This window comes from Solanum pennellii, chromosome 1, assembly GCF_001406875.1.
Source record: "Solanum pennellii chromosome 1, SPENNV200".
Taxonomy (NCBI): Eukaryota; Viridiplantae; Streptophyta; class Magnoliopsida; order Solanales; family Solanaceae; genus Solanum; species Solanum pennellii.
The window spans coordinates 17,495,868-17,521,348 of NC_028637.1; the positions used below are offsets into that span (position 1 = coordinate 17,495,868).

The window sequence follows — 25,481 nt, forward strand, 5'->3', positions numbered from 1 at the left end:
ATACGCAACATATAATGAAAATGTTGCAACATATAATTATGACAAATGACTCTTTTGGGAGTTAATTCAATTAAATTCACCTAATTCGATATGTAACACCAATATATAGTCCTACAACATGTCTAAGTAACAAATTATGGTCGTTAACAACACTCTTCATTGGATTATAGCAATTATATTTATAAAGATAATCATCTCACTAGTTCATCATACATTGTCCTAGTAAATCCATATGATAGTTATATAACAACCTTTTAAATCATTGTTCCAAATGTTATATCTTATTATCATTGATAATTGATGTTCTAAATCACTAAATTTTGGTCCAAATTTCCATTTTTCCTTTCCTAAATCGATCAAATCGTCTCTTAATGTCTCCTTGATTTTTCATCTGTAGCAACATATGTAGTTTCTATTGTTAAATTCGCAACATATAATGAAAGTGTTGCAACACATAATTATAACAAATGACTTTTTTAAAAGTGACCCATTGATAGGCAAAGCCCATTGTGTTTAACAAAAGTAAAATAGGCCCAACCCATTCTAGAGTATGTTTTCATTTTCATTTCATGAATAGGGTTTTCAAATTTTTCATCTTTGCCGCTTTTGTTTTGGCGCCTTTTTTCACACACACTCTCTCTCTCCTGGGATCTCCTATCTCCTATAGGACCTGTCGCTTCACATTAAATGTAATGATCTTCTTTTATTTTTTGTCAGTCACATTATTCTATATTTGATTGGCCTTCGGTCAAATAAAATTTTGGTATTCCCATAGTATGATGTCAAATGCTATACTAAGTCGAATTTTTTATGATGAAAATGATACTATGTTGAAAGTTAAAATGTATTGCAAACATGGAGATCTACATTCATTGAAAACTTCATGGTACAATCCAGGTCGTAGATTTTGGTCTTTTCCACGATATCGTGTATGTATGTTTATTTATAAAATATTAAGAGATTTCAGATCAATTTATTTTTTTAAATTAAATTTATTTCTTCGTGGTATTTTAGGAGAATTCATGCAACTTCTTTGATGGAGGGATCGTAAAGATGTTGATATACGATCCAAGTTCGTTATTCTCCGAATGGCGAACAAAATGAGGAGTTGGACAGTGTTGATGAAAGTCATATCAATAGAAGTACTGAATGGGGGATGATCGAGAAGAAAAAGACCAAATGTTGTAGCATCTGGAAGCTAATGTTGGTGTTCTTTGTTTTTTTTTCTTGTACTTTTAAGCATTACCAAGAAGAATTTTGTAGACGATACAAAATCATTATGTAGTTGTGTACAACCAATACAATTATCATAGTTTTGGAATTGCATAGACGTTGTTTTGCACTCCTGATCAAATAACAAATTATTGTGTAGTCGTGACAGACGAATGTTGCGATATACCCTTCAGCTAGAGCAACATATGACTGAAATGTTGCTACATATAATCATTCGTAGAAACATATGATTCACATGTTGCTACATATAATCATCAGTGACAACATATGCAACAAATGTCGGTACAGGCGAATCATCTGTAGCAACATATGCCACATGTCGTGATGGATGAGTGTTGCGATATATACATCAGCTGTAGCAACATATGACTCAACTGTTTCTGCATAAAATCATCTATAGAAATAGATGACTCAAATGTTGCTACATATAATCAGTTGTAGCAACATATGACTTAAATGTTGCTACATAAAATCATCTGTAGAAACATATAATTCAAATGTTGCTACATATAATCATCTGTAGCAACATCTGACTCAAATGTTGCTACATAAAATTATCTGTAGAGACATATGATTCAACTGTTGCTACATATAATCATCTGTAGTAACATATGACTCAAGTGTTGCTACATATAATCAGCTGTAGCAATATATGACTCCAATATTGCTACATAAATCATCTGTAGAAACATATGACCCAGATGTTGCTACATATAATCATCTGTAGCAACATCTGACTCAAATGTTGCTATATAAAATCATCTGTAGAAACATATGACTCAAATGTTGCTACATATAATCATATGTAGCAACATATGACTCAAATGTTGATACATATAATCACCTATAGCAACATATGACTCAAATGTTGCTACAGATAATCATTTGTAGCAACATATGCCACACGTTGTGACGGACGAATGTTGCGATATACGCATCAGCTGTAGCAACATATGACTCAAATGTTGTTACATATAATCATCTGTAGCAACATATGTCTCAAATGATGCTACATATAGCAACATATGTAACAAATGTTTCCATAAGCGAATCATCTGTAGCGACATATGCCAAATGTTGTGTCAGACAAATTGATCAAATAAATATTGTCTTTAACATAAAATAAACCAATATAATTGATAAATTAAACATTGTCATTAATTACAAGCATAATGTCAAGGCTTTAAACTCTGAGATATTATCCCGTAAGCCCAAATATATTGCATCCGTTCAATTAGATTGTCATATAACAGTGAACTGGGTGGATGCAATTATGTCGGACTAATCAAATGCTCAACTAATGCAATGGAATATGACCCGCACACCGATCCACTTGCATTTTGTACCATAGGTTCTATTCTACCGTTAAATTCTTATGGTTGAGTGAGCAACTTCTCTGGTAAATGATTCATTATTCCACTCTGCTTCAGCAATATAGGCAACAACTCGTAGACAGGTTGCAGTCATAAACATTGATCAATCCCTTGTGCAAGAGAATCTCGAGATTCACGAAATGGTTACACGACGTGTTCATGACTGTCAAAATCCTTTTTGCATCAATCCAGTCCATGCCTCCAGGAGTTGGCCTAATACCCCTGATATAGTCAATCATATCATCATCCCATACAAAGTCATCTAGTAACTGACTCATGCTTTTACCACATGACATTGTTGCCTCATCGCTCATTTGATTATATCTATGCAACAAGTTTATATAGAAGTTGAAATCAAGGATTCTATCTCTGGGATAATAATAGTCCCAGGTATTTCTAATGCCTCTGAAGCATGGGGTTAAGGATTTCGTCAATATACTGAAATAAAAAATAATATTAAATAGTTAGGAAGAGTATTCACTGAAAAGACATAAGAAATAGTTCATAATATAAAATGTAGGATTACCCAGTCTTCCCACCAAACTATTAGGCTTGTCATGTTCCTGAAATATTGAGCTGTAAAAACATGCATGACGTATTGCAATCGAATATCCTTTGCACTGGTCACCTTAATTACTGCTTCTTTCTCAGAGGGAAGCCCATTCGTGTTGTCCTGCACTAGCAGCAGCAGCAGAACCAACATCACCACCATCATTAATACAAATGCCAGGACCATCATCATCAGCAGTACCATCAAAAACAACTAATTCATTAATGACTTCATTAGGAGCTCTCTCTCTTTTGATGGTTGTTGCTCCAGCCAACACCATTTTAAATCTATCCACAACAGTATCAAAAATGGTTTCAACCAACCATAGACATATTAGATATGACATTTGCAATTCCTCTTCAGTTGGGGTAATCCATGGATGGACAACCTAAAATTGTAAAAATGAGTCATCAGTAAGAATTATCTGTTGCTACAGATGAATTGTCTGTTGCAACATGTGTCACAAATATTGCTATCGATGAATCATCTGTAGCAACACGTGTCACATGTTGCAACACATGACTCATTTGTAGCAACATTTGTGGCACATGTCACAACACATGATTCGTCTGTAGCAACATTTTTATCACATGTAGCAATAGATGAATCATCTGTAGCAACATGTGACACAACTGTAGCAACATATGTCTGTAATATACTAATAATAACTTACTGCATCAACAGGAGGGTTAAAAAGATCTGGAATATGCCCTTATTTGGTAGTTTTTGTTCTTGCCATCAACCGTCTCATCATCCTTGGGGATGATCTCTCTTTTTGTGCAATTACTTGATGGGTTAAATAAGGAATGACTTCAAATGCCCAGACCTGTAAAAAAGGAAAACCTCTCAATAATCAAATGTTGAATTATTACTTAATATAATATAATATAAAAAGATCAAAAACATTCAGTTTTACCATGAAAGCCCATGGAAACCCAAACAAGTTACTGGTCTTTTCTCCTAAAGGCCTCAACATGTACTCAAAAGTTAGATGAAAGCTCTCATGACCCCACGGTAGTTCTTGAAAGCTTCAATATCCTGACAAAAATTTACAGACTTTAAAAGTATGTTGTTGCACGGATCCTTCGACAAAAGTATATTTTTTGTAAACCAAAGTAAGCACAATTATTACTTGTGCTTCCTTGGTGTATCCTCCCGTTCCAACAAACTTAAAAATTCAGAATTTTTAAAGCTTTTGCCAACAAGGGACATCAAGTATTGCTCCTCGGTTGGCAGTGACTGTTGTCATGCTTCTTTTAATTTTTAACTACTTTCTTTCCTTGTGGTTCTGTTTTAACAATGTATTCAGGTATGGGCTAAACAGGAGGATGAAATTTTAGCCCTGTAACTATGGAAAACTCTCTTATGCCAAAGAAAACTGGCATGCCACAACAATTAATTAAAATATCATCTTTCTTATTGGGATTTTTTAAAATAAACCTTCTTTCAGAAGTTCATACACGATGGTCATTTGAAAACATGGAAGTGGATCAATGGGTAAATCAAGAAAATGACCAAAACATCTATTTCTGAAAAAATCTTCCAATTGATTTCTCTTAAGGATATCCCTGAATTTGACAAAAGGTCTTCGCAGGACTGACCTAATAATGTTGTCACCATTAGCATCAAGTTGATGATGCACAGGGAAAGTATCTGAATTGATGATTTTAATCCCAACATTACCACTAGAATTGAACTCTTCCTGAAGTTCTTGTTCTTCTTCATGAACTTCATTTGTTTTTTCTTGTTGTTCCACAACTACTACTTCTATATTTTACCCTTCTTCTTCCTGAACTTTATTTATTTTCCCTTGTTCCTCAACTCCTACTTGTTTTCCATCTTCTTCATCCACTACTTGTCTTTGTTCATATTCCTTTCACAAAACTCTACTTCTGGTTGAGAAGAAGAAACTGCTTCAGTTGCAAGATTTTCTAAAAGTGTATTTTATTTCTCTTCCTAGCAATTTTAGACCTAGATTTCTTCAGAATCTTTGTTTGGTCAGATATATCCATATCATGTTTTCTTTTGACAGGAGCCATTATATTTGTATCTGCAACCACAAAAATAAAATATTTGAAAGCCCCTAAATGAGCTACAACCACAAGTCAAAACAGGGCAATAAGGAAATAAGCAAGAAAATGCATTTCAAATCCTAATTAAATATTACCTGATAAGATATATACCAAAGATAAAAGAAAAGTATGAGGACAACACAACACCGCCTTTGTTGTACAAGATAATCTGTGAAAGAAGGAAGAGAAGAAGAGAAGAGAAGGAGAAGTGTACTACACTGGCAAAGGGAGAGGATAAAACTGAAATTAATTATTAGTATAAATAGATAAAGCTGAGAATACGAAATGACACATTTATAGAAGAGACGAGAGAGAAGGGGAGAGGGGAGAGGAAAATGAAAATTAAAGTCGTTTAATTTTTTTAGTTAGGACAATTCAAACTGTGACATATGTTGCCACATACATACTATATGTTGCAACATATATACGATCTGTTGCCACATATAATTTTGTCGTGTTTATTACTACAGAAATTACATATGTTGCGGCATATATACTATCTGTTGGTACAGATGATTCGCTCTGTTTTCATATATAATTTTGATCCTTTCCATCATAATTGACATTTGTTTAAACAAAATCGAAATAATCATAAAAAACATTTTAATACATAACCACATATCTAATAAATGTTTGTAAACACAACATTTTCATCGATCTTAGCTTTTCTTTTAGTTCTACGCATCTCTGGGTCCTCATTGTCATTAACGTAACCATTTCGAGCCTTTACAATCCCATAATTCCATAGGAGTGAAGCATATCTCAAGCGAAGGGTGTCAGCACTAATTCCACATGATTGTACTTGTAATCCATCAGTCAAATACTCAGCTTATGGAGCAACAAAAATTCCACAATCTTTGCATGGTATATCATCAATCAGAAAATTTAATAACACCACATTTTGATAGTTGTAAGACAAAATAATATTGTGATACTTAAAGACTACTGCTTTCTTGTTGGGCAATACCAGTAAGATGACTGACTTCGAATGGTTGAGATTTGTTCTTTCCTTGGTAACATTTAAGAACTGACCAGTTGTTTCGCTCATTTTGCTCAAAAATCCACTCAACTCAAGGTACTTTGTCAACATTGTAACCATCATTGGAAATGCAACTACTAAATCAAGTTGGTCAAATTAAAGTTTTGAGCAATTGGCTAAGGAGTGATCCTCCTTGTTTCCTCTGCAATTATGTAATCATTATAAATAATTACTTATTGGACAACAAGAAGAAATTCTAAGAATAGGTTAACGACCATACTTTACTTACTTTTTTGCACGATGCTTGTAAAGATCCTCGTTTATCCATTGCGAGAAGTATGACATTAGTTCAGTTTGACCCTCGCCGTCAATGTTAAAACCTTCAAATGGATATTGTCGCTTCACATCACAACTAACAACTTCAACTTTCTTCCCTTTCTTTTTTGCTTTCGCTTTTTCTTTCTGGTTCACCTTCTCCTTCTCCTTCTGTTTCTCCATCTCCTTTGTCTCCTTCTCCTTCTGCTTCTCCATCTCCTTTGTCTTCTTGTTCCTCTCCTTCTCCTTCTCCTGTTTTGCCTTCTTCTCCTTCTCCTTCTCTTCATTTTCCTTCTTCTTCTTCTCCTTCTCGTTTTCCTGTTTTGCCTTCTTCTCCTTCTCCTTCTCTTCATTTGACTTCTTCTCCCTCTCCTTCTCCTCCTTTGCATTCTTCTCCTCTCCTCCTTTGCATTCTTCTCCTTTTCCTTCTCCTCCTTCTCCTTCTCCTCCTTTGCCTTTTTCTCATTTTCTTTCTTCTCAATAATCATAGAAATTTTTTGAGAAATAGATTTTTTCAACCTGTTACATTTCAAAGGCTGTGAAGTTTTCTTGGATCTTTGCACATCAATATTATGATATATTTCCTAAAAAATATTAGTGAATTTTTTAACAAGGCTGATAAAATAATCATGTTGCTGCTCACGTTCTTCGCATAGAAAAAAGGAGCATTGCATGTTAGAAGTTGAGTTGTTGTCATGGATGAAGCTTCTTGTATCATTTCATCTACAAGGTAAATAAAAAAATATTGAGATTTTATAATTCGTTATAAAATAAAAATACCAGTATGTTGCAATCGATGGATAGTCTGTTGTGATAAATTAACATTATGTTGTCACATATGTACCTGCTGTTGTGCAATATATAAATCTTATGTTGCAACAGATGCATCATATGTTGACACATCTGTACAGATTATTACAACATTTGAATCTTATGTGGCAACAAATGTCCAACATATCACAAAAATGTGGCAACATAAGCTAAATATATTTTGGACGCCTGAACAACACTATATTTCCAACAATCATATCAACAAAATGGCCAAAAAAAAAAAGAACAACAAAAAAAAAACACTTTTCACTGAATGATAACATTACAAATACAGATACATTTCCTCAAAATAAGGAATTTTTGAGTTGGCTGATTTTCATTCAAAAATGATAAATAAAACACACCATTAAGTCGATTATTCATTTTTTACACCTACAGAACATTTTATTGTTCATTAATACAAGAAAAAAAACTTCGAACATTGTAAAGTATTTCAAAAAAAACTTAACCATTTCTAGTCGAACACGATTACAGTTCAGAAAGATGAGAGAGTAAGGAAGGACTGGAGATGAAGATTAACAACTGCAGAGGAAGAGTAACGATGGATTTCTGAATTTCTAAGGAAGAAGATTAACAATACCCCAAGGGAGGAAGAAAATAAGAGAGAGAAGAGAGGAAGGAGGATGAAAAGATGTTTTTTTCTTTTACATGATTTGGTTTGAATTATAATAATGTGTTTTCTTGTATTTTATAAAAGGTTAGAAAGTTTTGAAAATGTTAATTTGGTCCCATAATTAGTTAATTACATTTTAAAGAAGAATTTGACCAGCTCTTTTGTCAATCTATCACGAAAAACAAAACTGAGACTTATTTGACACATTTCCCTTAATTTTCTCATTTTAGTTGATCTCAGTTTACATTTACATCCTCTAACTTTGGGTATGCACAAGTTACCTATATACTTGTATAAATATAAATAAATAGACATACACATGTAACATTATGTATGAAGGACGCCACATAAATATTGCACAGGACGTAAATTGCCATGTGCAATGTGTGCGTCAACTTGTTCAACTGTATACAAGTTTAATTGTCTACTTGAATAGTTACTTAAATTTCAAGTTAAAAGACATTATATTTGTAACTTATATGTGTACAATTATCCATTTTTAACTTTGCCTCTTTCTTACATGACATTTTTAGCTATGCTTCTTGTTGGTCTCTTATTGTTTCCCCGTCCAGCCATTGCTCAATCTTACCGAAATGCTAGTTTGGGTTCTCTCACTACAAGTGATACTACTAGCTTTTGGCCATCTCCATCAGATGAATTCGGTTTCAGCTTCCAAAAAATTAGAAATGAATCAAGGTACTTACTAGCCATATGGTTCGAGAAAATCACAGACATAACCATAGTTTGGTCAGCCAATAAGAATAATCTTGCGTTAGATGGATCCAAAGTTCACCACTCCGCGGATGGAAGACTAGTCCTCACTGATCCAAATGGTCAAGAGATGTGAGCTCGTGGCATGGATAATGCTCAATTGGCCTATGTATCCATGTTTTATAGCGGAAACTTTATGCTAGCAACTACTAGTTCAGACACTCTATGGCAGAGTTTCAATGAGCCCACAGATACGATTTTGCCTGGTCAAGTACTTAATCAAGGAAACAACCCTGTTTCAAGTTTTTCTGACACGAATATATCGAGTGGGAGGTTTGAGTTTATACTTCAAACTGATGGGTATCTGGTGCTTTGCACAATTGATTATCCAGCTGAGGCAATAAATTTTGCATATTGGTCACCTATGTCAATTGGCAGTGGTTATCAAGTGATCTTCAATCAATCAGGCTTTCTTATTCTTCAAGCGAAGAATGGAACTTTGATAAATTCAATTTTTTCTAATGTGGAAAATTCAAGAAGCCAATCAATGTATCATCGAGCGATTCTTGAATATGATGGAGTTTTTAGGCACTATGTCTATTCGAAATCTTCTGGTAGGAAATGTTGGGAAAACGCGGATAAACACAATAATATATATGGTAAAAGTAATGGAAATAAAATGGAAAAATAACGATACAAAGAAATTTACGCGAAAACCCTTCTCTATAAGGGTAAAAACCACGGGTCAAGAGGAGCAACTGACATCACTATAGTAAGGAATTTTACACAGTGTAGTCACGAATTCAATACTCAAGTGCCTATTACACACTCAAAAGGAACAACACTCTTTTTCTTTCCACCTTACTAAAATATCGCTCGCACTCTATTTTTCTTTACAGACTATTTTTCTTGTATAGTCTATGGAATACCTCACTTTGCTCTCAAAGTGGTTTTTCTCTCTAGCTTTTGTGTGCTCTACAAATGAGCAAAATGCTCTATTTAAAGAAGTATAAAACCATGCTTATGTCACTTATGACATAGGTAAACATAACAAAGTCAAAAATGGTTGCAAATCTTACCAATTTGCCAACTACCAAATCTTTTATTTTCAACTCTAATTACTATTTCTTTTTTTACAATTACTTGTATCAATTGAATAAAAAAGCTGACCAAAAAATGGGATGGACTCAACAAACCTCACCCTCCAGTCCCATTCACTGAAAGGAGGTATCTTCATCTTAGAGAGAGCCCACACCTACAAGTTCTTTGCATAACTCGAACTTGTCTTTCGGTATCATCTTGGTCAGCATATCTGCAGGATTTTCAATTGTGTGGATCTTTTTGACGTGAAATGATTCACTCTCCACTTCCTCACGGATCCAATGATATCTGATGTCAATGTGTTTTCTTCTTGCATGGTACATGGAGTTCTTACTCAAGTCTATTGCACTCTAGCTGTCACAATAGACAATATACTCCATCTGATTCAAACCAAGTTCTTGAAGAAATTGCTTTAGCCATATTATCTCCTTGCCGGCTTCAGTAACTGCAATATACTCAGCTTCATTTGTAGATAGTGCAACACACTTATGCAACTTTGACTGCCATGATATAGCTCTCCCTGAAAAAGTAAACAAATATCCAGTAGTGGATTTTCTGTTTTCAAGGTCACCTGCCATATCAGAATCTGTATAGCCTTTAAAGATTGGATTTGATGCTCCAAAATACAAGCATGCATCTGAGCTTCCTCTAAGATACCTGAGTATCCACTTCACAGCTTCCCAATGCTCTTTTCCCAGATTTTCGAGAAATCTGCTAACAACACCCTTTGTGTGAGCAATATCAGGTCTAGTGCATACCATTGCATAGATTAGACTACCCACAATGGAGGAATATGGAACTTTGACCATGTTCTCTTTTTCCTCTCTAGCTGTAGTACACATCTTGTTGCTCAACTTCATATGACCAGCAAGAGGTTTATTAACAGGTTTAACATTCTTCATATTGAAGTGCTCCAGTACACGTTCAATGAACTTCTTCTAGGACAAATAAATTTTTCTTTCATCTCTGAGACGAGTAATTCTCATTCCCAAAATTTGCTTGGCAAGACCCATGTAATTCATAGAAAAAGACATACATAACTTTTTCTTCAGCTCGTCAATCTTGGAAGTATTCTTACCCACAATTAACATATCATCCACATACAGCAAAAGGATTATAAAATCATTGTTTGAAAATTTTTGTACAAATACGCTATGATCTGAAGAAGTCTTCTTATAGCCTTATTCTCCTATAACATATTCAAACTTCTTGTACCACTGTTTGGGAGCTTTTTTTAGGCCATAAAGACTCTTTTTGAGTATGCACATAAAATTTTCTTTACCTTCTACTTTGAAGCCCTCAGGTTGTTCCATATTGATCTCTTCATCTAGGTCACCGTGAAGGAAAGTCGTCCTCACATCCATCTGCTCAATCTCTAAATTAGGACTAGCAGCCAAACCTAAAACTGTGCGAATCGAGGACATTTTCACAACAGGAAAAAATATTTCGTCAAAGTCAATACCCTTTCTTCGACCAAATCTTTAACAACCAATCTAGCTTTGTATCTGGGCTTCAAGTTGTGTTCTTCAACTTTAACTTTGAACACCCACTTGTTCTTCAAAGCTCTCATGCCCTTAGGCAATTTTACCAACTTATAATTGTGGTTCTCATGCAGAGACTTCATCTCATCTTACATGGATTCAATCCATTGATCCTTGTGCTCATCTTCCATGGTCTCCTCATAACATTTAGGTTCTCCCCCGTTAGTGAGTAACACATACTAATTTGGTGAATAACGGGAAGAAGGAAACTTCTGTCTTGTGGACCTCTGAGGCGGAATATTTGATTCGTCCACAACTTCATGAGCAACAGGATCATCAATAACAATATCATTGTTATTATCAACATCCACATGTTTATTCGATACATGATTCTTGGCACCACTATGATTATCAAGCCTCACAACATTATGCACACTTATGTGAGGAACTCCATCATGATGAACTATACCATCAAAAATTGAAGATTCTACCTTCTCCGCTTTGTAAATATCTTCAATTGTTTGATTCTCCATGAAAATAATATCACGGCTTCTCAAAGTTTATTTTCAATTGGATCATATAAATTGTAACAAAATCCATCTAGGCCATATCCAATGAAGATGCATTGCCTTGTCTTGGCATCTAACTTTGACCTCTCATCTTTCGGCACATGTACAAAAGCTTTGCAACCAAATACTCTTAAATGGTCATATAATACATCCTTTCCGTACCAAACACTATTTGGTACATCACTTTGCAAAGCAACAACAGGAGATAGATTAATAACATGTGCAGCGGTCAATAAAGCCTCACCCCAAATGAGTTCGGCAACTTTGCTTCAAAAAGCAAACATCTAACTCTTTCCATTAAGGTCATGTTCATCCTCTAAGCCAAACCACTAAGCTGAGGAGTCTTATGGTGTCTAATACCTTGATGCTTGCATTATTCGTCAAATGGTCCACTATATTCACCACCATTATCAGTACGAATACATTTAAGTTTCCTTCCAGTTTCTCTTCCAACTGAAGCCTAAAACTTCTTGAAGACACCAAACACTTAGTCTTTAGTCTTCAAGACATAAACACAAAGTTTTCTCGAGAAATCATCAATAAAAGTGACAAAGTAGAGTGCACCACCCAATATCTTTGTCTTCATTGGACCACATAAATTAGAATGCACCAACTCAAGCAACTCTGTCTTTCTAGAAGTAGGGAAGGACTTAAAAGAAACTCTTTGTTTACCAGCCAAGCAGTGCTCACACTTTTCTACTTTAGCACTTTTGAAATTTGACAAAATTTTCTTCTTGGCTAGAATATAAAGTCCTTTATCGCCTATATGGCTAAGTCTCTTGTGCCATAACATTGAGGAGTTATCTCTCTCAACCGCATTCACCATATCAACACAAGCAGATGCCGCAGTCCAGTATCGACCACGACGTTTGTTACCACGAGCCACAACTAAGGAACCCTTAATGAGCTTCCATTTTCCATTACCGTTGGTACTAACATATCCTTCATCATCTAAAACACCAACATCAATTAGGTTCAGACGAACATCAGGAGCATGTTTCACATTGTTCAAAACTAGTTTAGTTCCAAAACTAGTTTCCAAACAAATCTTACCAATACCAACCACCCTAGAAACAGTCTCATTACCCATACTCAAGGTTCCAAAATCACAAAGAGTATAGGAAGAGAAACAATCCTTCCTTTATGTCACATGAGATGCGACATCAGTGTCCACAACCCATCTTGACTCATCATAAGCAATATTTATCATATCCGCATCAAAGACAGTAACAAGATCTTCGGTGGTAATGGTGGCTAGGTAATTTTCATAGCCATCTTCCTTAGTTTCCTCTTTATTTTTGTTCTCCCTCTTCAACTTCCTTTAGAATTTCTTGGTGTGCCCTTTCATGCCACAATGATAGCACTCAATATCCTTATGTCTGCCTCTGGTTTTGCTCATATTTTTTTCTCTATATTGAGAACCACGATTTTTGTTTCTCCCCCTGGGGCGAGTTATCAGGACATCTAACGAAGAAGAACCTTGAGTTTTTCTTCTCATCTCTTTGTTCAAGACACTACTATTGGCGGAATCCATAGAGATCATATAATCTGGAGAAGAATTTGAAAATGTAGTTTTAAATGTTTCCAGTAGTCTGGTATGGAAGCAGGTTGAAGTAAGCCTTGAATTTCTTCATCATATTTGATGCTCATACCAGATAATTGATTCATGATTCCCTGAAAATTATTCAGATGGTCTGTCATTGGAGAACCATCATGATATTTTAAACTCAACATCTGCTTTATAAGAACATTTTGTTATTGCCAGTCTTCCGAGCATACAAAATTTCAAGATGCTCCCATATGGTTCGAGCATTTGTCTCCTCAGAAATATGGTTCAACACATTAGCGTCGACCCATTGCCTAATGAATCCACAAACTTGTCTGTGCAATAGATTCTACTCTTCATCTGTTTTATTATCAGGCTTTACAGTGGTAATTATTGGTTTATAAAAGTTCTTGACATAAAGAATATCTTCCATTTTCCCCTTTCAAATGGCATAATTAACACCATTCAAAGTAACCATTCTACTTGTGTTGGCTTCCATTGTCCCCCCCCCCCAAAAAAATAATTTGTTATCGCAAATCAAAGTAAATCTTTTCTGATGTGGAAGTTTTAGACTGTGCTGCAATCACAGAGCATACTCAGACAAAACCTTGTCTCTGATACCAGTTTGTTTGAAAAACGCTAATAAACACAACAATATATATGGTAAGAGTAATGGAAATAAAATGGGAAAATAACGACACCAATAAATTTCGTGGAAACCCTTTTCAATAAGGGAAAAAACCATGGGCCAAGGAGCAACTGATATTACTACAGTAAGGAATTTTACACAGTGTAGTCACGAATAAAATACTCAAAGTGACTACTACGCACTCAAAACGTAAAACACTCTTTTGATTTCCACCTTACTAAAATATCGCTCACACTGTATTTTTCTTCAAAGACTATTTTTTTATTTAGTCTACGAAATACCTCACTTTGCTCTCAATGTGGTTTTTCTCTCTAGCTTTGGTGTGTTCTACAAATGAGCAAGAATGCGCTATTTATAGAAGGATAAAACTATTCTTATGTCACTAATGACATAGGTAAACATAATAAAGTCAAAAATGGTTGCAAATCTTACCAATTTGCCAACTACCTAATCATTTATTTTCAACTCTAATTATTATTCTTTTTTAACAATTACTTATATCAATTGAATAACAAAAGTTGACCAAAAAATGGGATGAACTCAACAGGGAACCGATGGCATGTTCTAGTTTGTATTACATTCCTGGTAATATCTGTTTGTCTATCGCGCAAAGTACAGGAGGGGGTGCCTATGGTTTCAACAGCTTATGCTCAATAGGAACTGATCAGAGGCTGAGATGTGATTGTCCACTCAGATATATCTTGGATGATCGAAATGACAAATTAGGCAGCTGAAGACAAAATTTCTCTGAGCAGAACTGTAACCACAGGTCGCGAGAAGTTGAGTCTTTCACATTCCACGAAATGTTGGATAACTGGCATGACTCAGATTTTCAGTCTCACTGGGATGTTTCAGAGGATTGGTGCAGACAGAATTGTTTGAGTGATTGTTTTTGTGTTGTTACCATTTACAGTGACGACTGTGGGAAGAAAAAATATCCTCTTTCAAATGGGAGAGTAGGTCTAACGATCGGAGGGAAGGCTTTGATAAAAATAAGGAAAGACAACACCACAGTGTGGGAATCGCCAAATGTTGAAATACGAAAAAATAAAAATCAATCTACTTTGATCTTATTTCTTTAGGCACTTGTGTACATTTTTAAGTTTAAAGGGAAAAAACGAAACAGGACTGAACCGACGAATTCAGCTGTTTCGGGAGTGAACTTATCATGTTTTTTAGCTACAAAGAGCTAGAACCTGCTCCAAATGGATTCAAGGAAGAGTTAGGCACTGGAGCTAACTCAACAGTTTACAAAGCGGTTCTTGATGATGAAAATGGGAAAGTCGTTGCTGTAAAAAAAACTCCGAAACATGGTAACAGAAGGAGAAGGAGAAGAGGTATTTGAAGCTGAAGTGAATTCAATCAGCAGGACTAATCACAAGAACTTTGTCTAACTCCTTGGATTCTGCAAAGAAGGCAAACACCGCCTTTTGGTATATGAACACATGAAACCGGCTTGATAACACACTTTCTATTCAAAGACTCTAGGCTTAGTTGGTCCAAAAGAGTACAAGATGCCATCGACAGTGCGAAAGGACTTTGCTATTTGCATGAAGAGTGCAGCACTTAAATTATACATTGTGACATCAATCCCCAAAACGTTCTTTTAGATGAATATTTGACAGCAAAAATAGCAGATTTTGGTATGGCCAAGCTATTGAAAAAACATCAGACTCAAACAACAACTAGGATACGTGGAACCAAAGGGTACGTAGCTCCAGACTGGTTCAGAAGCATGCCTGTAACTGTGAAGGTTGATCTGTAGAGCTTCGGGGTCTTGCTCTTAGAGTTGATTTGCTGCAGATAAAACTATGAGCAGGATGTGGCAAACCAGAACGAAGTGATACTACTAGAATGGGCTTACGATTGCTATAAAAGAGACGAGCTGCATTTACTTGTAGGCGCTGATGTAGAGGCATTAGAAGATATCAAGATATTTAATGCTTGAAGGTTCTGTTGAATCCACAAACTCCACTTCCAATATCTTCAACAATTTCTAGACATATGTTATCAGGCAAAGACCATAGAGTACTCCTCTTTTGATCCCCCGTAGACTTACTCTTTGGACGATAATAATGAGTTAAAACACCATCAAAATAAAGACTTAGCCTGTGATAATTTTCTGAAATTGAAGGAACATTAGGAGGTGTCAACACAAGTCTTTGATTGCTCCTTTTCAATATGTAAACTGAACCAAACTCATCGAATATCAATCGATAACCAGAATTGGCTTCATCTCCTAAATCAGAAGTATGACAATTGTACTACTCAGCATCATAATCGAAATTCATTGGCTTGGATTAAGTAAGAAGAACTAAATTCAAATCACTTAACATACGAAGATAAAATCTACCAGGAACAAAGAAAGACTCAGATTTTCGAGCAACAAGCTTGTTGTTAATCTCTAGTATTTGAGTAGGCATAAGGGTATCAGTCGGATATCGAAAACTTTCCCATAATACTGAAGAACCATACCAACAAGAACAAAGTTTCCTGTATCGTTCATGACAGCATAAGCAACATTAGAATCAATCCTACCAGTGCTCCACATGATCATTTTCCCTTTAGGATCGCGGAGAATCAGTCCCTTTTGAGGATTTAACTCCGCGATTGAGCCTCGTGGCACAAGGTTACCACCACTTGCATACCAAATTATGTTGGCATCTTTAATCTTAGCATTGTATATGCAAAGCAAGAACTGATTTTGACTTTGAATTTTCTTGAATCCAAATGCAAAATCTCCAGATTGAGAAAGTCAGGATGTTGTTTCATCATTTGCTATGAGAGAGCTGCCTAATGGTATAGCAAACTTAGTTGTGCTAAAATATGAAGGGGAAAGATGAGAAGAACAAGCACAAGAGGATATTTGTGGAGTATGTCAGTTTCACATTTCAAAAAACTATGGTATATTAATGTGAGGTTTATCTTTTTTATATACCACTATCACATAAAAAGATGAGCAACATTTTTTTACAAGTGGAATTCATAATTTTGAAAATAAGACAGATTATCTATTATATTTACTATGATAGTTAATTGATAATACTAAAAATAAGATACATTATCTATTACGTTTATCATTGTGAGAAATTATTGTTACTTGGTGAGTGTTTCGTACTTCTTTGACTTTCCCAAGCATTTTGATAATTGAAAATTTTAAATGAATAGAGAGTTGTAGGAGATGTGGACTAGGAGGTGTGGACCAGGCTGGGTGATGGGTTAATTTATAATAAATAATACTTATATGGCTGGTATGATATTTGTCTCTGAAGGAATATTGATTGTATTGAAGTGTTAACCTAATAAGGGAATACATGGGAGATATATATAGGAGATATAGGAAGGAGTACTAATCCTAATAGGACTAGGATTAAGGAGTACTAATCCTAATAGGACTAGGATTAGTACACAGTAAATACTAATATTATTTAATACTATTTATTTAATACTATCTGTTATTATCCCCCCTCAAGCTGAGCTGAGCGGAAGCGAACGGAAGCTTGGAACTGAGGTAATCGTGCTGTCGGCTCGGGAGAGGCTTGGTGAGAATATCAGCCGGTTGTTCTTCAGTGGGTACATACTGCACAGTCATGGTGCCGGCCTGAACTTCATCGCGAACAAAGAGACAATCGGTATCAACATGCTTCATTCTGGTGTGTAGGACGGAATTCTTGGCCACACAGATGGTTGATTTGTTGTCACAATAGAGAGCAGGAACAGTGTGAGTGGCGCGGAGTTCGCGAAGAATATATGTGACCCACATGGTCTCAGCAGCAAGAAGAGCAAGGGCGCGGTATTCAGCTTCAGTCGAGGACCGAGAGACCTTGGGTTGTTTTTTTGTACACCAGGAGATCAGGTTCGGCCCCAAAAAAACGAGAAACCCCGATGTAGATTTTCTGTCATTTTTATCATTCGCCCAATCTGAATCTGAGAAACCCCGAAGCTCCAAGTCCCCGGGTCGAATGAGTAAACCACGACCAAGAGTGCCAAAAATGTACCTGAGAATGCATTTTAGACAATGGTAATCATGTTCACTTGGTTGATGCATGCGCTGAGCAACTCGGTTGACAGCAAACTGGATGTCAGGACGGGTAATGGCCAGATACTGTAGAGCCCCAATGAGGCTGCGGAAGTGGGTGATATCGGCAAAGGGGGTGTCGGCTCCATTCGTAGACGAAGAGACTGCCATCGGTGTTGGTTGACTGGTGCATTTTTCCAGTCCAGCTTTCTGCAACAGATCTCGAGCATATTTTGACTGATGAAGAAACAAGCCGCTGCCTGTCCGAGAAACCTCCATTCCCAGAAAATAATGTAACGGGCCAAGGTCCTTCATTTTGAAGGTAGTATGCATAGCTCGAGTGACATCCTGAATGAGAGCTGCAGTAGAGCCTGTAATAATGATATCATCTACATAGACAAGAAGAATGACTGTACCGTGTGCTGAATGTCGAGTAAACAGACTCGTGTCGTGTACGCAACACGTGAAGCCGAGTCCCTGGAGGAACGTTTTCAGACGTGTGTACCAAGCACGGGGGGCTTGCTTGAGCCCATACAGAGACTTCTGGAGTTTGCAAACATGTTGAGGGAAGCGGGGATCAACATAGCCCGGTGGTTGCGTCATGTAGATAGTTTCATCAAGCATGCCATGAAGAAAAGCATTGGAAACATCCAACTGATTGATGAGCCAATTGTTGCGCACGGCGAGTGACAGTACCAGGCGAATGGTTTCCTGCCGAATAACAGGACTGAATGTCTCGGAGTAATCAAGCCCATACTCCTGATTGTAGCCTTTAGCAACCAAACGAGCCTTGTACCTGGAAATACTGCCATCTGCATTGTGTTTAATTTTGTACACCCATTTACAGCCCACTGGGTGCCGCCCATGGGGCTTAGGTACAAGAACCCAAGTTTTCTGATCAGTCAAAGCCTTAAACTCGTCATCCATAGCATGACGCCAATAAGCATTTTTTGAGGCAACAGAGTAGGTTGTTGGTTCACTATCGGGAAGGGGTGTATTTGGTAGTATGGTAGCCTGAAAGGTTTTGGGTTTAAAGATACCGGCTTTGCCACGGGTTAACATGGGATGAGTATTGGGGGGTGGCACGGGCGGTGGTGATTCGGGGGTGGCCGGGAAGGACCCAAAACGGATCGGGCTGGAGATGTTGTGGGTATGGGGTGGTTCGGGTTGGTTGTGAGTGTGGGTGGTGGTTGCGGGTGTATTGTGGGTGACGGTCGAAGGGGTGATGAGGGGTGGTTGGGTAGTGGGTGGAGGTGTGGGGGAAGGTGGTGAGGGACCCTGTGAGTATGTTGGAAAAAGGGGAAGGACGCCAATGAATGATGTATTTGTGGAGGAGGAAATAGACTCGTAGGGAAACTCATTTTCGACAAATTTGACATGACGAGATATGTAGACTTTATGAGTTTGTGGGTCAAGACAGCGATAACCCTTGGAGGTAGGATGATAGCCCAAAAAAATACAAGGACGGGATCGGGGTTGTAATTTGTGAGTAATATGAGGGCGTAGCCAAGGGTAGGCAAGACACCCAAAGACGCGGAGGTTGGTATAATTGGGAAGTTCTTGGTAAAGGAGTTGATAGGGTGATTTGTTGGAGAGAGTGTGACTGGGCATTCTGTTAATGAGGTAGTTTGCGGTGGCTAGAGCTTCTACCCAAAAGGAGACAGGGAGATGAGATTGATGTAGAAGAGTAACCACCGTTTCAATGAGATGGCGATGCTTACGCTCAGCCACCCCATTCTGTTCGGGAGTGTATGGACAGGAGGTTTGATGTATAATTCCCAGGGATTGCAGAAACTGGCCAAAGATGTTATTGACATATTCCTTTCCATTGTCACTTCGAAAAAGTTTAACATGAGAATTGAATTGTGTTTTGACCATTTTTTCAAAAGTGACAAAGGTGGTGTATGCCTGTGATTTGTGTTTTAGTGGGTACAACCAAGTGTATTTTGTAAAATCATCCACAAAACAAATATAATAGCGAAAACCAGCAAATGAAGGAACAGCAGTAGGACCCCATAGGTCAGAATGAATAAGTTGAAAAGGTGCAGTTGTACGCTTCTCAGATAAAGTAAAAGGTAATTTATGAGATTTAGCAATTGAACAGGAGTCACAATTGTTTACATGAATGGAAGAAAAACCTAATTGAGACATTAAAGAATTTATTATTTGAGTAGACGGGTGACCCAGACGACTGTGCCACAACAGACTGTGGCCATCAGCCGAAAGAGCCACCGGAGCCACAGGAACGCTTTCTGAAACTGGGTGGGCAGACGAACTTGTGCCAGGAAGAACGTACAGACCATGCTCACAGGGGCCCTGAAAAATCACCCTCTTGGTAGTATTGTCTAGGATCTGAAAATCATTAGAGGTGAACAAGAGTGAGCAATTATTGTCTTTTGTGAATTGGTGAACTGAAAGGAGATTGGATTTAATAGAAGGGACGTGGGTAAGGTTACCTAGGTGAAAGATAGCGGTGGGGGTTTTAATGGTACCCGTGCCAGTGTGAGAAATATTAAGGGACTCACCGTTGCCAACAGTAATACCATTGGAGCCATGATATGGATTTGGAGCGTTAAGCTTGGATAGATCAGAAGTAACGTGCATGTTGGCCCCAGTATCCAACAGCCATTCAGAGGAAGGGCCGGCTTGAGATGCATAATTGGCACGGTTATCACTATTTCGGCTCTCCTCATACCGAAACCAGCAACGAACAGCGGTGTGTCCTGTTTTCTGACAGATTTGACAAGTTGGACGATCCCGCTCGTAAGTGCCCTGCCCGCCGCTGGAAGATGACTGCCCGCCGCTGCCGAAGGAGTGCAGGCTGTTGTTGCTGCCGTGCTGCTGACCGTCGTACGGCGGACGACTGCCCTGCCGACCGCCGCGCCCGCGGCCTCCGCTGTTTCTGCCGTAGCCGCCGCGGCTCCCCTGCCGGCCGCCACCACGCCCCCCGCGATAGTTCTGGCTTGCGGTGAGGGCGGTGGCCGGCTCCATAACAGCGGCTTCTCGGAGAAGAAGTTTGCTCTCCAGATCCACGTTGATTTCTTCACTTTTTAGCCACGAGGAGAGAGTAGCCAGGTCAACGGGCGTTGGACTGATGCGAACCGCCTGTTTAATGGAGGAGTAAGCTGATGGGAGCCCCCGAACGACGCACATGACGAGATCTTTTTCGGGAATGATTTCGTTCACGGTGTCGAGGGCTGTGATGATGGTGGAGACCTCGTCTAAATACTCCGCCATAGTTTTCGTGCCTTTGGTAATTGTGTGGAGACGATCACGCAATTGAAAAATATGAGAGTGGGAAATTGATGCATAGCGTGTTGCGAGGGCCGTCCACAGGGCTGAAGCAGTTGTGTAGGATCGGACGTGCTTCTGAACCGTGGGAGAGATGACCGCAATCAAACATGATCGGATCTGGCCATCTACGGCTTTCCAGGCGGCATGGGCCGGATTGGTTTTTTCTGATTTGTTCGTGGCGGTGATGACTGCCGGCGGCGGTTCTGTTCTTCCATCGATGTATTTGAGAAGGTAATTGGCCTCAAGGGCTGTAAGAACGGTGATTTTCCATGTAGGGTAAATTATGTCTGATAATTTTTCGGGAATCAGGGCATGAAGATGCGTGAGAAGGAGTTTAACAGCAGAAGGAAGTGAATCGAGAGGATCTACCTCGGTTGTCATGGTTGCCGCCGCCCAAGAGAAGACAGGGAACGATCGGTGCCCTAAAGAGAGAAAAAACCTAGAGAAAAGAAGATCTAGGTTTTCTGGCTCTTGATACCATGAAGGAATATTGATTGTATTGAAGTGTTAACCTAGTAAGGGAATACATGGGAGATATATATAGGAGATATAGGAAGGAGTATTAATCCTAATAGGACTAGGATTAAGGAGTACTAATCCTAATAGGACTAGGATTAGTACACAGTAAATACTAATATTATTTAATACTATTATTTAATACTATCTGTTATTTGTCTCCATATCCATAAAAGAAAAGTTTTACCAACATAATGTTTATTTATTTAATATTTTTTATAAAATAAAATTATCCTACAAATAAATTAAAAAGAGCTTAATATTATATCATAATTGATTAATTTGCCCGTGCATCGCGCGGCCATAAATAATAATTTCATTTAAACTGTAAATAATTTTTTACTAATATTTATATATTAAAAATAATGGAAAAATAGGTTCATCAAAAAATATTAGCAATATTTCAACATGAATTTGATTATTTGTCATTATCACTTAACCCAAGAACCTCTAACAAATAAATTATTCACGAAATAATAAATCATTGGTTCTTTAATTAACATTAAAAGGAAAATAAAGAAGAAAATAAGAATATATACATATACAAAGACATTTCATGATAAAAAGAATCATTTAAGTTGCTCAGATTATACAATTGTGAAATATGTCATACAAGAAAATTCAAAAGTTTGTAAACATATTTAAAAAAGAAATTACGCTTGAACAGGAAAACAATTACAACTTTTTAACTTGCATAATGAATTTCTTCAAATGATAAGTGAGAAATTACGTATATATGTAAAAATAGATAATATTTATGTTTATATATATTACTTTTATGTTATAAAATTTAATATAGAATATCAAAACATGAATTTTTGGAGCCGAGTACAATAATTATATTCTGTACAATGAATAAACGTACTACAAGTGTATATGTTCAATATAATTAGCGACAATAACTTTGCAGAAACATAAAAGTGTTTAAAACATGTACTCAAAAATAATAATTAATATCATATGCATAAGTTAATGAGTATATAAAAATAGAATGAAATAGAATGAAAAAAATCGAGTCAACTGAATGCACAATATCCGTTAAGAAAATTATTCCCCTCTAATACCAGAGATTTAAAGAATAACATCTTCTCATGATGGAACAATTTTATTCACCAACTTATCCATACAAAAACAACAGCGTCAGTAAGTTATTCAACTGGAGCAAATCAAATGAATATTTGGGAGTAGAAGAAGAAGATCGGACTTTTTTTAAAAATGAGAGAAAATCCCTCTATTTATTGACAAAAAGGGTAGTGTGAACAAATGTTTGTTGTGCTTTATCAGAAATGTTACAACTATTTGAAAATTTTGCAAGCCTTCGAAAAGTTCACAACCTTTCATAGAAGTTGCAACTTTTCACAAAGGCGCAACTTTTCACTAAAGTTGCAACTTTTCATAAAAGTCACAACATTTTGAAAGACGTCGCAACTCTTCATAAAGTAACAACTTTTGATAAAAGTCACAACTCTTCATTAAAGTTGCAACTATTCATAAAAGTCACATCTTTTCATGAAAAACCGAAGGCTAATTTTAAAAATAAATAAATTTAAAACGAAATCCGTGCTTGTAATTGCCACATAGGCGGACCTAGGATTCTCTTTTATATAAATATATGATACGATATCATTTTTGTTTTGATAAATAAATGGCAAAAAAAATTCTTTTCCTGCTTGTTTTTTTCTCGTCTTATTCGTCTTTTTGTCCTTTTGTCCTATATTTTGTATTTTTTTGGTCTTTTTCATCTACTATCTTTTTTAAAAACTATTTTTCTTTTTTTTTCTTATTTCAGTTTTCTTTATTTAGTTTTTATTTAATTTTTCACTTACGGAGCTAAAGAATTCATCCATTTTCAATAGAAATAAGCATCAAAAACACATCTAAAATATTGAGTTTTTTGAGTTCAATACCTAAACTCTTGAGAGTGATTTTCATACCTAAAGTATCAATTATTAGATTGACAAATACAGTAATGCACACTCTATTTTATATGAATTTATTTACACATGACATTGCACATGCAAAAATTTTTAAATTTATTTTTTTACCCACTTCACCTCATCCTCCTTGTACTCCCCCTCCTCCACCCACCCCCCCACAATCCACACCCTCTTATTTTTTTTTTAAAATTTCTTTTATAATATATTTTTAAAAATTCATACTTCACCACCCTCCTCTCCAAACAAAAATCACCCACTCATTCAAAAAAAGATTGATATTATTTTACTTTTAAAAAATAGAAATTCCACCCCCTCGTTGCTCATTCGCCGCTCGTAATTTATTTTTACATTTTTCTCGTTTTGTGTTTGATATGTACATATAGTTTTAGAAACTTTTTCGTTTATCGAATATAACATAAATAAGAAATTTATTATAAAAAATAGTTGAGGTGGTAAGTAAAACATATTTTCAATATGTATATTTCTAATAGAAAGCGATAAATTTTTTTGTAAGCGGAGGGTTAGGTGGAGTGGTTAGAATTTTTTTTAAGAAAGTAAAAAAAATTATATACATTTCTAGAGAAATTTAAACTAAAAAAATGGGGAGGGGGGTACAGTGACAGAGTAAAATATTTTACATTTATTTTTTTAACAAATTATTCTTCTAAAATTAAAATGACATAGATTAGCCAAATTTTTAACGAATGACATAGATGAGTCTTTTTTAAAAGTGCAATGACACATTTATGACTATTTAATGAATTATTAATGTTGATTTCGTCTTTTTAGTCCACATATATGATAATGGATAAGAATGACAAGTGAAAAAAATTGAAGTACAAAAGATTAACTATTTGTGTTTTAATTTCTTATCACTTCTATATAGCGATGTCTGCTAAAGTTTAAAGTATATAAAGGACTATCATATGCAAAAAGACTTAAAGACAAAACAAAAGATCAGAATTACTTATTTGGTTGAGTGCTGTCGAGTTTCTTTTCAAGGTATGCTCAAATCTGAGTTTCTTTAACTTTTCTATACCACAAGTTATATTTTTTAAGTTATCTATGTGTGACATGTGAATTTCTGTGGCGAATGTATAATTTTATCTTTTACACATAAGAGATCTGAAAATGACATTTTCTTAAAATTCAATTGTAAGTAAACAAAGTGATCTCATTTCCTTGTTTCTCTGTCTCTACAAACACATTTTAAAACTTATATATGTTTAGATTCGACTACTTTAGGTTTAATATTTTTAAAATTTTTTTTTTTTGAAGATTGTATCTATTGAACTATAAGAAATTCATTGATCGATTTATGATATCCTTAGCGCATGGAAAATTTTCTATTTGAAACTCTACAGAAATAACTTAACAAAAGAAAAATCTAGGATTTAAAGTGAGATTGAGAGAAATGGTTTTCTAGTTCTTTAGAAGGATATATAATTCAAGTCGGTGAGTGTAAAAATTTGAAAACTTAGAACTCTCACCCTATAACAATTTGAATAGAAGAAAATGACCATTTTAAATCTCTTCTGTTTAAAGATCAAGATCTCTTATATTTAAGGACGAAAAATTCTTGTAAAGCCATAAAACTAAAAGAAGTTTGTAAAGGGCTAAAGAAATCATTTTTAATGCTATTGTTTAAGATTACAAGATTTAAAGAAGTTTGTAACGGGATCACAGTGTTTTA

At 36.1% G+C, this 25,481-nt stretch overlaps 1 protein-coding gene and 2 pseudogenes across 1 annotated transcript; 2 read left to right on the forward strand and 1 right to left on the reverse strand.

Moving 5' to 3' along the window:
• The first annotated feature begins 8,486 nt into the window (after nucleotides 1-8,486).
• Nucleotides 8,487-14,757, forward strand: LOC114074873 (G-type lectin S-receptor-like serine/threonine-protein kinase LECRK2). The gene is made up of 3 exons (XM_027912949.1): nucleotides 8,487-8,809; nucleotides 8,864-9,291; nucleotides 14,642-14,757. Exons 1-3 carry the CDS (start codon nucleotides 8,487-8,489, stop codon nucleotides 14,755-14,757), a joined length of 867 nt encoding a protein of 288 aa, XP_027768750.1.
• Nucleotides 14,758-14,826: 69 nt separating this feature from the next.
• LOC114074874 lies at nucleotides 14,827-15,738 on the forward strand (annotated as a pseudogene).
• A 222-nt stretch (nucleotides 15,739-15,960) lies between these two features.
• Nucleotides 15,961-16,693, reverse strand: LOC107012584 (annotated as a pseudogene).
• Between the last annotated feature and the right edge of the window lie 8,788 nt (nucleotides 16,694-25,481).

Coding starts and splice junctions, on each gene's coding strand:
- LOC114074873 (XM_027912949.1), top strand. CDS start 8,487: ATGACATTTTTAGCTATGCTTCTTGTTGGTCTCTTATTGTTTCCCCGT. Junction 8,810..8,863: donor GATCCAAATGGTCAAGAGAT/GTGAGCTCGTGG, acceptor CATGTTTTATAG/CGGAAACTTTATGCTAGCAA. Junction 9,292..14,641: donor TGTCTATTCGAAATCTTCTG/GTAGGAAATGTT, acceptor CGCAAAGTACAG/GAGGGGGTGCCTATGGTTTC.